Genomic DNA, 13,732 nt, shown 5'->3' on the forward strand with positions numbered 1-13,732 from the left:
CTGAGGCACAGTTAGCAAAAAATGTACTTAATTATGCATGCTATTAAACTGCGCACATCTGAGAAAGCCAGCTACATCTGCAAAGAGCACTTTCAAATCTTGTTCACCAGCAACAGAATTATCATCAGGATCCTGACATTTCGGAGGAAACTGTCTTAAAACTAACTTGTTTGATCCATCTTTCAAGGATTTTGTTACAGTTCTGCAATGCAAACAGACCTGCTAATCTTGGACAATGTCAACTTTGAATCCCATTCTCTAGGTCTGCTTATACAAAGGGAAATGTTTCAAAAATAGGCAAATAAAAACAGCCCCCTGACACATATGATTTGAACAAAATCCATTAGGTGGAAATAATGCTAGCCACCAAATCTTGTTCACCAACACATAGGTACCAGCTCTGAATGTGAGAACTGCTTAACATTTCCAGCACAGGGCCAAGACTTACCATAGCATCAGCTTTGTGCTTCAGCCTCTTGGCCTCTTCTATGTGATATTCCATTGGATGCTGTCTGAATTGGGGACAGAGAGAAGAAAAACACAGACAAAAAAAGGGCAGGATAAGTACCAGCTTTACCTTCATATCTAGAGGATGCTGTGATTCCTGTACAAACCCTCACTTATTATGCATGCATTAAAAATTATAATAATCACTAACTGAATGCTGTCAGCATGTTCAGAAATACACAGCATCTGAATGCACAGACAAGACGGTATGAATATAAATCAATTTAAAAAAAACCTACAATAGAAAAACATTGAAAACTTACATTTGGACATCAAAAAAAACTATGCTAGGCTATTATGAGGCCAAGTTTACTTCTTCACTCTCATGGAAAGACAGTAGTTATGGGATCTCATATCATTCCTCAAATATAATATCACAAACACATTTGGACTGAGATGAATCATACAGCACACTTTGCAGTACAACACACACAAATCAGACCAAAAGGGCTTACACTCCGGCTGAAGGGCCAGCCCTGCCTGGTGTCTTCTGAAGGGACAGAAGAGGGGTATAAAATGAGAACTTACTTTTCAAACTTGACTTGAGGTCTCCTTGGCTTGGAGGTACCATTTGGCAAAGAAGGCACTGGGAAAGGATTTGTGACATCCCCTGCAGATCCCTGGAAAAATCACAGTGTAGAGAAGAAACTGGTTACAGAGATACCATCAAGAACAGATCTAAAGTCGGGCTTTCCTAAATTTTAAGAGAAAACATTTATTTGCCCCAGGCATTCTCCCTTCTCCATGCTCCTCCTCTTCTTTCCTTCTTCCCCAACCCTCCCCACCCCACGGAAGTGGAAACTTGGCTTCTCATCTAACTGCTAGTAAGGCTTAATACAATTCAAACTTTCCCTGAGCATGGAGAAATCAAGTAGCAGATTTCCTTGCACAACGACTAAGGTAACAGTAAGCCTGCTAACAGCACCTTTTCCATGGCCGCTAGCCAAGGCAGGAACTAGCAACATCCATTCACACCTATCTCTAGCTTAACTAGACAGCAATTGCTGATTCTGCATTACCAACTAGAATATCAGGAAAAGGAAAGTAGTAAGCCAGCTAATACAGCATCCACAGTCTCCCTTAAGAAACACATGTGAAAGTCCTGGACCACACACATCCAGAAACTAGCAAATGGCAATATAATTGAATTTTATAACCCAGTAATGTAAAGACCCAGCTGCAAGGCTCATTAACAAAAACTGGGTAAGCAAGCTATATAAGCTCATACCAAAGTTATAGTCAAAAATAGGGACTGTTGTTTCTTATTTTTAAGTGATCCACTCTTTCTTTTTGTAAAGACACTTATTTTTATTACTTTACTATTTGTAAAGACACCATTATGTCATACCTGCAGTTGCATACAGTCAGAAACAGTTACTGCTAAAAACATGATTCTCTTGCCTTTCCTTTATACCTGGTTACCCCTTCTCACTGTTTTTCACTGGTGAGATGAAAATAGATAAAAAAAATTTCACAGAAGTCATCAAGTTAAATTGCCATGAACATTTCAAAATAAGTGTCTCATACAAAATCCACAGACACCCTGACTTTAGGTCAGATTCCTACCAAGAGACAGCAGATGGTTAGAGAGTTATGTCTGCACCAGCCAATCTCTCCCCTCCGAAGGGAATCTTTCTGGGATAGGTCACACTAAGGACCTTCTTAATGTCACGTGCAACATGGAAAGCGAGCAGAGACATTAGTGTTGCAGCAGCAGTGCAATCTCTTGGTTTGTTGATTTTGCCAGCAGAACCCTGACAGCATATTGCTCATCACACTACACCAACAAGGTAAGGTCACAAATGCAAGCCCAGAAATCCCCGTAACCACAGACCTATCTGAAGCCTCTGCTCCCTGTACACCTTTAGGGAAAGAATGCTCCCCTTTGGGCTAGCAAAATATAGTCACAGACATCCACTAAAGGGTCAAAGATGCTTCTAAGAGCCTTCTCAGGCGGCTGGCTATCTTCCTTCCCTTTTAATATTCTAAGGTCTTGTTTCTGAAGAGAACCATACAGCACCCCTGGGTTGCAGGAAATATCCTGCCAGTAGTAACTGATACCTACTTTGTTGCTCTTAGGCTGTTCAGGATGCTTTTTGTCCACTTTTTTGTGCTTGGAGGACAAAGGATCCTTGTGGCTGCTCTTGTTCTTGGCAGTGTTATTTGTGGCAGGCAGCTGGCTGCTCTCACTTCTGTCTCTCTTTTGGGCCATCTTGGTTGGCTTCGGTGCAGGATGTGCAGGAGACATGGGTGGCAATGGTGGGGGTAGCAGGAGATCTTTCTTCTGGATCTCAAATGAAGCTTTTGATACTCTGCAGATGGGAAGCGAATTTATCGTTTGGGATGAATACAATGTACACATATATATATATAGTAGTTTTTTTTAAAACTTAATTACATCATGTACCAATTCTGTTTATTCAGCTGGAGACTCTGAAAATGTGAGATGACTTATTAACATAAGGAATCCAGGAAAGGCAAAATGAAACTTTAGGGACGTCGCAGTGCATTAGATAACACATCTTCAGCTGTCAGCAACATATAAGCAAGTTGCCTTTGAAGCAATAATAAGCCTTAAGCCTTATCATTAAAGTAAAGACTTGCAACTAGGATGTTTGGGTGCTGCAAAAAAGATACCCCTCCAACACAGTCACTTTTCACTGAAAGAGGAAGAGAGGTAATTGCAGTGACCAGAATCTCTGGGACAAATCTCCCAGCAGTGCAATCAGCTTTTCAAGGCAAGTTAACCACAGCACTGCCTCTGTCTCCCCTCTATGGTAGAAGACACTTTTCTATGTTCAGAGATGCTCACCCTGAAACCTGATCCAAGTTTTGAGAGAATTAAACTGAGTTTTCCTTTGTTGCTTTGAGACTTGTCAACTAAATTAGCCAACACAGATAAAAGTTCAGAGGTTTTAAGGGAAAGAGACTTAAAATGCTGTGCTTCTAAATGGCAGAGCTGACTACATTTAGTAATACTTTGGCATTCCCAGATTTCTGATCATCTAAGGTTAGGATTATCGAGGAACTCTGATAGCTATACGCAGCACCAAACAACTGTAAACCTTATTTCAGTAGTCATTTACAACACTTTTTTTTAGCTTCTTGTCCAAGAAAACACAAAGTATCTAGAGTAGTGAATCCCAACTCATGGACTGTAACATCAGGAGAGGAAGAAGTTAAATTAAATTCTGTGGAGAGACTGGAGCACGATGTTGCACAGCTTGCTTAGTTCTGCTGTCCGTGGGGCAGTAACAACCAGGGTGTAGGATGTACTCACAGTGCAGCTGGCTGTACAACAACGCATTCCAAGAAAGCAGAAGGAAAGGAAAAAGACAAAAAACTGAGAACGGTCCCATCCCTTCTTCAGGAAAAAAGCTACAGCTGTGTGACATGCTGGAGCAGAAGCCAGTTTTCCCACAGTACAGTCCCTACGCGCTATGCACACGCTCCCCAGCCTCACCACCTCTTGCAGCTGATACATCCTGCATGGAGCACAGCAGCAGCCCCAGTCCTTCCTCCTTCTTCCAGCTGCGCTTCCCCCAACCTGATCCAGCACCCTCTTTCCCCCCAGTTGCATCCTATTCTTCCCAGAATATTCTTCCCAGCCCTTATACACATCTGGACCAGGCACAGTGAAAAGTCAATTAGCGCAGCAGCATCTGGGCTTGATTAGAGAAAGGGAGAACTGCATAGATCCATGCACTTCTGAGGCATCCGAGTTTGGGTCTTCTCAGCAGCTTCATGATGCAACAGGTGACAAAACGGAGCTCTGCAATATCCATCATACCCACCTCTGTGTTCTCAGATAGGAAAAGACAGGTCCACCCAGCACAGACACTGTCTGTTTACCTGGAGTCAGCAGGTTAAGTGCTGTTCAAAGCCTGGTACTGGTGAACGCAAAAGAAGCTGATGGAGCAGACAGTATCAGCGTTAACACCTAACGTTTTTCTTTCAGCAAGACCTTTCCAATCAACAAAACAGCTATGATCACCAAGCCAAAATTTACAGACATCTAGCTGCACTTAGTACAATATTTTTCTCCACACAGAAAAGTGAAGAGGCTGCCAGAATTTCCTCCACTGTGTACACTATTGCTCCATGATGGGAATGAGAGTCAGGGCTTTTGGGCTACACTTTCAGCTCTACCACCTGTTTGCAATGGGAGTCTGAGCAAGCAACTTAATTTGTCTGCACCTCGGTTCCCCCATGTGCAAAATGTGTTCACAATACCTTCGCACCTTACAAAGACTTTGAGAGCTTCAAATGTTTGGGAAGTACCATGAATCTGATGAAAAGCTCTCTGCTGCTCCCTGTGCGGTAAGCAAGCACAAACTCCCACAAAACAGCTAGGACAGCAGAACCCAGAATGAGGAAAATGTGGAGGGAGAAACAAAAGAAGTATTCTCTTGCCATCCCCTTAAATCCCTAAACCATTGTGCAAAACAAGCATGCACTGCTTCCATAGAAAAACTGCTGCCACCTCCCAGATAAGCTGTAGCAAGCATCTACTGACAACAGATTAACACTGTAGTTTAAAGAAGGGGAAATGACTACTACATCATCCCAGCAGGTAGGCAGCCTACCACAGGAGCTGCAACTAGAATAGTACGCTTAACACAGCCACCTTTTGCACACATTTCTTTTCCTGCATCTTATCTTAATGATGGCAGTGACACTGGTTTAGTACCAGCTTAGAAGGAAAAGCACTGTGCCCTGAATTGGCAATGAAATTTCTTGCAACATAAAAGGATTTCTTGAGGTATGTGTAACGTATGGATCAGAGCATGCAGCAGCCTAAACTGCAGGATGGACAAGTTTGTGTTTAAAATGATAAAGTCTTCATTCTGGTGTCAGCTACTATAAAGAAGGACAAATGCCACCACATTCAGTAGTTTTATAGAAGTGTAAAACAAATATGGGAGGAGGACTAGACGCTAAAACATCAGCCCATGCTCAAATGATTAAAACAGTAATCCTCAGCATTCAAAACGGAGAGGAGGGGAGGTGATACTATGTATAATTGCACATCTGCAACAAATAAAAAAGGCAAATAAATTACATCTCATTAGACACATGGTTTCAGGATGTAAAGATAAATTTGCAACAGATTAAGTTTCAGACAGCACATTACATTAAGCAAACTCACAAGTATAAGAAGAACAGGAGATACAGTTCCTTAACCTTTTAAACAAAGGCTCACTTTTATGCGTCTTTCTGGCATCCCACCACTGTATACTCACTTCAATTTGCTGGAGTCTTTGTGAGTTGAAGACTGCAATGATTTGGTTTCTTTGTCTGATTTCATTTTCTTCCTATCAATCTCCTTCTCCATTTCCCTCTAACAAAAAAAAAAAAAAAAAAAAANAAAAAAAAAAAAAAAAAAAAGATCACTTAGACTCTGCAAGTTCATATAAAGTACAGACCAACATAACTAAGTGTGATTGATTCATGTTAAAAAAAAAGAAACAAAAAGATATTGGAACTGACAAAGCGGAAACCCACAGCACAGTGGACGTAAACTTCAGGTTCACCTGCAAGTATCCTAAAATGACATTTTATCTACTTTTGCTTGGGTAGAGTAATTATTTTGTAGGGGATGGAATAAAAGTGCTAAACCTCTCCTTGCTAGTTGTCCAAAATAATGGAACTTACGTTTCTGAGATTAAACATTTCACTATCTGCTCTTGGTGTTGTTGTTGTTGTTGTTTGTTTGTTTGTTTTTTAACCCCTAGTGAGCAGGAATCATAAAGAAGACTGAAACATATTAAAATTCTTTCTGCAAGTCATGAAGGGCAAGCAATCGTGTTTTGTGATACGCATGGTTTGTCAAAAGGAAGGGAAAAAGCAGCATTTGCTAGAGAGTTAAACTGCTCACAGATTCCCAAGACATGTTTTTTTGTTTTTTATTAACAAGAACCAGATATAGAGCAAAATTTTAAGTCGTCAGTTAAAATTGCTGCCTATATACTGTCCTCTAGAACAGCGAGAACCACTGAGGCAGAGGGTAATAAATAATGTTTTTAGTACATTCCACAGATCTTGCAACACAAAGCGCGTATTGCCAAACCATTGGCTCACCTGAATGAAAAATTTCCAAACCACTTACTACGAGACAAAAATTGTAAGAAGGAGCTGAGCTATTCAGTCAGCTCTCCCCAGAAAGATTTTGCCGCTAGCCAAAAGCATTCAAGGACTTGCTCTCCCTCTCTCGCCCAAGAGGACATCCAGGCCGATGTGGCTGTGATTGAACTGGGCGGCCACGTATGGAGCAAAGCCCACCTCTGGCCACAGGAGCCCTTCAAACGGTTTCTCATGTGCAGCTCCATATCACTGCAAGAAGTCTGCCAGCTGTACCTGACCTTGCTGCGCAAGACCCTGCCTGAGCTTCCAAGGACACTGAAGTACACTGCCATGACGCAGATGGCGAGGCCCTGAGATGGGTTTTCCTGTGATCAGACACGTAGGCTGCAAGGCAAGACACACCTAGCGTCAAATAACTCTTCTCTTTGGTCTCTGAGAGGCCACCAGGAGAAGCGACAGATTTACTGCCTGTTTGTTTTTCTCCAGCTCCTCTACGCGACAGAGACACTGCTGGGGTCTCTCAGGTTCCTTCACCATTTCGCTGCTGGTCTTGATTCTCCCCCACAACCAAGGGAAGCTTAGACAGCGACAAGATTTAATGAAACCAGCCTGAGAATTGAGGTTATTCTCCCACTAATTATAAGCCACTTACTCCTTGAAGGGGCACCAAAAAGGCATGCGAAATATCCACAACGAATACCTGCATCATAACTATTCATCACGAGTCCTGCAATAAGCTGTTTGCCTGAGTGAACCAGCCGGCTGGGAGTATATTCACTGTGCCCTTTGGAAGCCGGCTTTCAAAAATGACATGCAAACAACTACTGTGCTGAATGAAGAAGGGGCTGTCTTATAATTCAAGGAAAGGCAACCATTACAGTTGAAGGACTCTAAAAGGATCTCTGGAAAGCCCTCCGCTAGAGACAGACATATCTTTAAGCATTAGCATCTCTGCTAGCTCCACAGCAGCTCCAACAAAAATCAAAGCAGCTTTCTATGTACTTATCCCAGTACTGAGATCCAAGGCAGGGTTTAGTCACAGTTTTTATCATCATTAAGCCTAGTTCAGTGAAAAGTCTGCATTTAATGAAAAACAAAAGGCATGAGGCTGCTAGCATCACATCTAGTATTCATATAGTCCACATCTGTATAATTCATTCCCCTTTCTCTGTGTAAATAAGCGATCACAACTGTTTAACAGAAATAAATGACTCCATGCAGGAAAAGACTGTACTACTCAGACTGAGCTTCTACAGCTAAAGGTGGCCGAATGCACATACACGGACACAACGGAAAGCAGCAGACCGTGGTGCCCCAGGGCTGTTCTCCCTCTGGGCGCCTCCTCTAACAGCAAGCAAGGTGCTCTCCTGCAACACACATTAAACGGATACCGGAGATGAATGCACAGCTTAGGAGGCACTTCAGATACCGTGCTGTTTTTAGAAGAGGGTGCAGGGGGAGAAGGCACTGCAGCCCTACAAAGCTCTGCTTGGGTTGAACGCAGAAGCCAAACACTACCAAAGGGCCAATAGACTGTATGTTGGCTGGGCCTGCTGAAAGCAACTCCAACAAAGGAGGGTTGGGATTTTGTTGTCTGAGGACACTGGTTTTACAAAAAAAAACAACGGAAAATTTGATTGAAAACACCATTTGTTAAGCAGCTCACGGCACTTTCTTTTGCTCAGCAGTGGATTTTTGATCAGTAAAACACATCTATGCACTGTTTTGAAATGTTTCATTTAAAAGTTTGATAACGCTTTTACATGAGGAAGATAACGGGTCCACTCCAAACCTATGAAGCAGAAACAAACTCCAAATGTTAGTTTTTCATACAACTCCATATTCACTAAATGACACTTTGGTCCTTGCAAAACCCCACTCCTCCTCGCTGTTCACCTCTCACCTTCCTCTTTTTGAAGGACTTGTCAGGATTGTCTGTGCTTTTCCTCTCCAAGTCCTGCTTCCTTGCACCCAGGAGCTCTTTAGCCTCTGCTTTTTTCTGGCGACTGCCTTTCCCAGGGGGCTGAGGAATCCTTGACAGGAGAGAGAGCTCAATTTTAACCACGAGGGTGTGAGGAACTGGGAAGTCCCTCACAGGCGATAACAACTTCTTCTCCCTGATAGGCAAGGGAAACTTGTCTTTGTGAAAATCCTCTCTGACCACAACAGCAGATTTATTGCCGCTAGTCCTGGTGGGGGTTGTGCCCTGGCTTTGGGTGAGAGGACTGAGGGTGAGATGCTCTTGGGCACTGCCACCAGCCAAAATGTCTCTCACAGGCTTAGGGTCCAATAGGGGCTTGGAGTTGGCTTGATGCGAGCTCTTGTGCTTTCTGTTCTCAGAGGGCTCTTGTGATGTTGGTTTCAATTCTTTTTTATCACTGGATTTTGGCCTCCCTTTCGTTTTTACTTTTGGCTTGTCTCTGGAAGACTGGTCTTTAACCTCATATGGACCAGGTTCACTTTCCACCTTCAGGCCTCCCTTGGGCCCCTCGTGCACAGGGACCTTGCTGGGCCTTTTGATCCCAACAGTCTGCCTCTGTGAGGGCTCCTCAGTACGCACAGGAGACTTCTGGCAGTTTCGTTTGCTTGGAAGATGAACATCCTGAGGAGCCCTGGCTACTCGGCTAGAGTTCTTGGGATGAGACTCCTTCGGTTCGGGCCGCTCACGAGAGGAATTGCTGCTGATACTCTTTCCCTGTTCCTTGTTCTCCTCGTGTCCATCTGCATGGGCAATTTCTCTGAGACTCTCAGTTGGCACTGCTGGTGGGTTCACCTTAGTTAGCCAGTTGTCGAGCTGCCACTTATTAGATGTTGGTGGATCAGGCTACAGACAAAAAGAGAAAGGAAAGATGTAAGACTGACATCTTCATGGGCTATTTTGATTCTAGCACAGGTTAGCAGAATCCAAGAAAATTTCCCTTATTGTTAAAAGGCCTTCAAAGTGAAAAACCATGAGAAACTGGGGATACTCTAGTGTGTACAAACGAACGCTTAACTCAGAAACACACGCTCCATTTTTGCACAGGATCGATCAAGCAGGTCTCACAAAATTCCCAGCTCTCTGTTAGCCCTACCTGTAACTAAGTGAGAGATCAGTGTACATGAAAGCTTGGTCCTGGTTTGCCCTGCACCAGAAATGAACATCCTCGCACAATCAGACAACACACAAAAAACACAGCAAGTGCAAAAACAGAACTAGCTGCTGTCCTCATGATTCTTTTGGAAAGTGTTTTTCACAGAGCACTCCTCTCAAAATTGAGCAATAGCTGTCCCATCTGTCACATCTTGTCCAAGTCTTACAGGTAGGCTATCAGGCTCCCGTGATTTAAGCAGTTACCAAAAGAAATTATACGGCTAACACACCAGGTCCAGCTCCTTTTGACTTCTCTGCCTGGGCAATCCAACACTTGCTTGCCTCTGGGTCAAGCAAGGCATGAGATACGATCAAGTTTTGAAGGCCTCTGGAATCACGGTCAGAGACTGAAATTCATTGCTAGAACCCCTGCCCTAATGAAATGGTAGTCTCACAAATAAGGAAGAAAGCAAAACCAGCTAATCCTAAAACAGACATCAGAAGCTGCAATTAGGGGCATTATTGTTTCAGGCCCATTCTGAAAACCTTGCAGATTTGACAGCATCGCTCAAATGTATATCCCATTATCTGGGAATCATCAGAGCACAGTTACACTCCCACCCTTACCAATTCTCTCCAGCCACAACCCTGAACACCAGAAAAAAGAAAGCCTAGTACATTAAAGGTTTTCAAGACTTATTAATTCCTTCTGCCTTGATTTCCTTCTCCATCCAGACCCAACTCCGTTTTGTGCTGTGGAACATGCTGGTAAACAAGGTACGTCTTCAGGGCCAAAAAAGCATGTGCTTAACTGTGTTTAGGTGACTTAAGCTGGGAACCTGGTTTAAAAAACAGGGTTTAGTTTTACCATGGGTTTGTAAGTAAAATTAACCCACAAATTCCATTATTGTTTTCAGACGAAAAATCTGCCTTGTTTTCATTAGAATTTTAACTTGATAGCAACTCAGGAACACCTTTTTTTTCTTCTTTGTTAAACACTAAAAACACACCCAAATGACTTAATAAATTGCAGTTTATAATATAAGGAGTTATCAGACAGTGGCATACTCTGATCCTTTCCTAACATTTCTCCTATTATCATTTATCTTGCTTGCAATCTACACTTTCTTACAGGTTTTCATTAGGTTTTCTGAACACAAAGTAAAGTAAGAGACAGTATTAAAGAAAAAGGAACTACTGCCCATAGGTCTTGAAGTCTTTGCTATTGTCTGCGAAGAACTGTGTATACACAAACAAGCCATGTGTATTAGCTTACTCCTTGTGCAACATGAATGAACAATTTGCTGAACAAAAAGGGATAAAATTGCCAGTGGAAGATAGCGAGGACTTCACGAAGGTGAGAAGGATCTTCTAATCTACTATTTTCTGGACAAAACAGGCATGATTTGGTAAAAGGAGAGAAGCATAACATCTGTTTCCTTCCCAAAACATTCATATTGCACAAGACAAAGTCTGTAACTGAACTGCTGGACGTTAAAGTGTATTAGATGTGAGATGAAGATACATTTTCTCAAAGCTTCTGCAATGTTTTCTGCACATAAAAGTCTCCCTGTTCATGTGCTTCTAAGCTAAAAGAAAGGAAAGGTGGTTGCAGGAAGGAAGAATAAATGAAGAGGTTTCTGGGCTTTGTGAGAATATGTCAAAACTGTCGGTGGATTGGTTGACATCAGCTGTGGTCCACAGGATACAACTGTGCACTTCCTATTGGCCCATGAATGTTTTGCAGGTTGGAGGATCTGTTTCACACCATGGGACATGAACACTTTTGCAGCAGATTTTTAAAAGATGCATGGTCTCAATTATGAAACTTTGAAGCACTAAGTTCTGTTTGTCTGCTTTTCCCAATAAAAACCCTCAGAAATGCTAGTACAGCAGTATCTGAGCCAAACTCAACAGAAGCAAGTCTAAGCACATTCCAGATCTTGCTGAAGGTCTGATCACTTCAGCTGTGACCTGAGAGAAGCTTAACTTGTCACTCACATGCAGGAGCTGCAGGGAGGCAGCAGCTTCACTTAGGACAGCAGGAAAATGGTCTCACCCTGAAGCAGCCCACAGCCTTGGCACCCAGGAAAATTGCAGGTGGGCCCTCAACACATGAGACAAGCTGTGCTTCCCATCTGTGCCTTGCCTACACCTTGTCAATGAAGGCACTAATTCCTCCAGAAATGCTAGCCAATGGTGCCAAAAGAGAAGGGAGAACACTTCAAGGTTAGGCACTGAAAAGTCTAATTATACCATTACTAAGGGTTATTTAATAGACAAACTCTAGAAGTGAAGCAAAGGGCAAGGAAAGTTTGATGAAGCAGCAAAGACTTGAAGGGGACACCTGAATGACGATGGTATTTCAGGTCTCCCGTCCTGACCACATCCAGCCAGTGGGAAGTCTGAGGCAACAGGCTGCATTAAGCAGCCTCTACGTTTTATTTGCATTCACCTCAGGTTCTGGCGGTCTCGGAGGGTCGTTTGCTTCACTGTCACTTGAGCTGCTCTCCGTCTCTGAGTCTGACGAGCTGTCTGAGTCACTGGTGCTCCCTGACGCCGGGCTGCTGGAATGTGCTGATGCCACACTCTCAGGCTGTGACTGCGGGGCACTGCAAGGCCATCAGGAGATAAAATTAGAAAGCAGCATGGGCGAGGGTTACTTATTAATGCTATTGACCTGGCAGCATTCAGAAATAAAACTGAAACCCCATGTTTTGGCTCTGGAAAGAAAGGGGAGAAGGCCAAAGGAATACAATGCCATATTCAAAGATAAAGCACTGTAACAAAAAAAACTTGGAAATAAGACCTTCACCTCCAACCCAGTCAGATGAATACACAAGCAGGACATCACTGCTACAGTATGAAACTGCATTTAGCCAACAAAAATTAAAAAAAAAAATTAAAAAAAAAAAAAAAAAGTGACACATGTTTTTCTGAAAGCCCCAACCCTCAAAAGAAAAATTACCAAATAAATGCTAACAGGAGAGAGAAATACATTTCTCTTTATTGTACTTTCCCCTTTAAATTTTCACTTCCTCAGCCATGTTTCTTGGCAAGGGTGCTGTAACTGTTCATTAACTGCCATCTCAAGCAGCAGCACTTTTTGCAACACTCAGCCTTACTCAAAAGTCTTTCCTGATGCACCAACAAATTGGACTGGATGAAAATGAGGCAGAGCTATGATTTTTAAGCACAATTTCTTTCTTTCTTTCTTTTTTTTTTTTTTTGGTAATGGGCTTAAGTCAAAATGTTGATTTCTGATTTTGAAAACTGTTTCCCATACCAAGGTCACTGTGTTTGTGAGATACAGAGGCAAGCTCCTTGCTGATCCAGACTGGCGCTGCGAGAACACTCTATTTCAAGAGCTTTCCCAGAGGCAATGGATGCTGCCCAGAATCAGCGTGCCGTTGGGCAAGTCTGACTTTGTAGACCATTACCCTGTGCTTGAAGAATACAGTCATCAAGCCAAAAACGTGCTCTGTATTTAAGTGCTCTTCTTTAGAAGAAGTTTTGGGCTTCTCCACCCCTCTCCCTCTAATCCGGGTGCATGCCTGTTCAGTCTAACCTTGAACATTGCTTCTGACTAACAGTACATGGCAGAAACCGGATACAAGACCCTGACATATCAGGAGAAGCTGAAGAAGGCTGAATGACTCTGGCTAATCCTTTTTTCTGTTCTTCACCTACATGACTATTTCTGGCCTCCTTCTGATTTCAAACTGGACTCACATCTTAGACATCCCTATCATAACTAAGCATCCCATCAGCTCCAGTGCGATCTGCATATAGACTGGGGTGGGGACAGGGGGAAGCGGAGAAAAGGGAATGGTTGGAGCAATAACTTCTGGTTCAAAGGCACAATCCAGCATGCCTGGTCTATTTATTTCTAGTTGAAGCTTTCAGTAAAACCTCACTCAACTAAAGCCAATTTTCAACAGAAACTTCAGGCAGCTAGAAACCAAAGGTTGTATCTATTACAGAAACAAGGCACCTTTTTCCCATCTACTCCTATGTATAAAAGGCAGTTTTGTTTTCCCTTCTTATTTGGTCTAGCTAGCAGTTTTG

At 42.8% G+C, this 13,732-nt stretch overlaps 1 protein-coding gene across 4 annotated transcripts in view; it reads right to left on the bottom strand.

Annotated features, from left to right (window-relative positions):
- AFF1 (AF4/FMR2 family member 1) overlaps positions 1-13,732 on the bottom strand; it is a 107,786-nt gene that overhangs the window by 16,463 nt on the left and 77,591 nt on the right. For all 4 annotated transcript variants that reach the window (XM_026068456.1, XM_026068453.1, XM_026068455.1 and 1 more), the window contains 6 exons: positions 12,120-12,276; positions 8,495-9,415; positions 5,751-5,848; positions 2,573-2,819; positions 1,036-1,127; positions 449-512 (listed from right to left, as the gene is read on the bottom strand). In XM_026068456.1, coding sequence (XP_025924241.1) covers positions 449-512; positions 1,036-1,127; positions 2,573-2,819; positions 5,751-5,848; positions 8,495-9,415; positions 12,120-12,276 — 1,579 coding nt within the window. The remainder of the gene's footprint in view (positions 1-448; positions 513-1,035; positions 1,128-2,572; positions 2,820-5,750; positions 5,849-8,494; positions 9,416-12,119; positions 12,277-13,732) is intronic.

This window comes from Apteryx rowi, unplaced genomic scaffold, assembly GCF_003343035.1.
Source record: "Apteryx rowi isolate R43461 unplaced genomic scaffold, aptRow1 scaffold_270, whole genome shotgun sequence".
Classification (NCBI taxonomy): domain Eukaryota; kingdom Metazoa; phylum Chordata; class Aves; order Apterygiformes; family Apterygidae; genus Apteryx; species Apteryx rowi.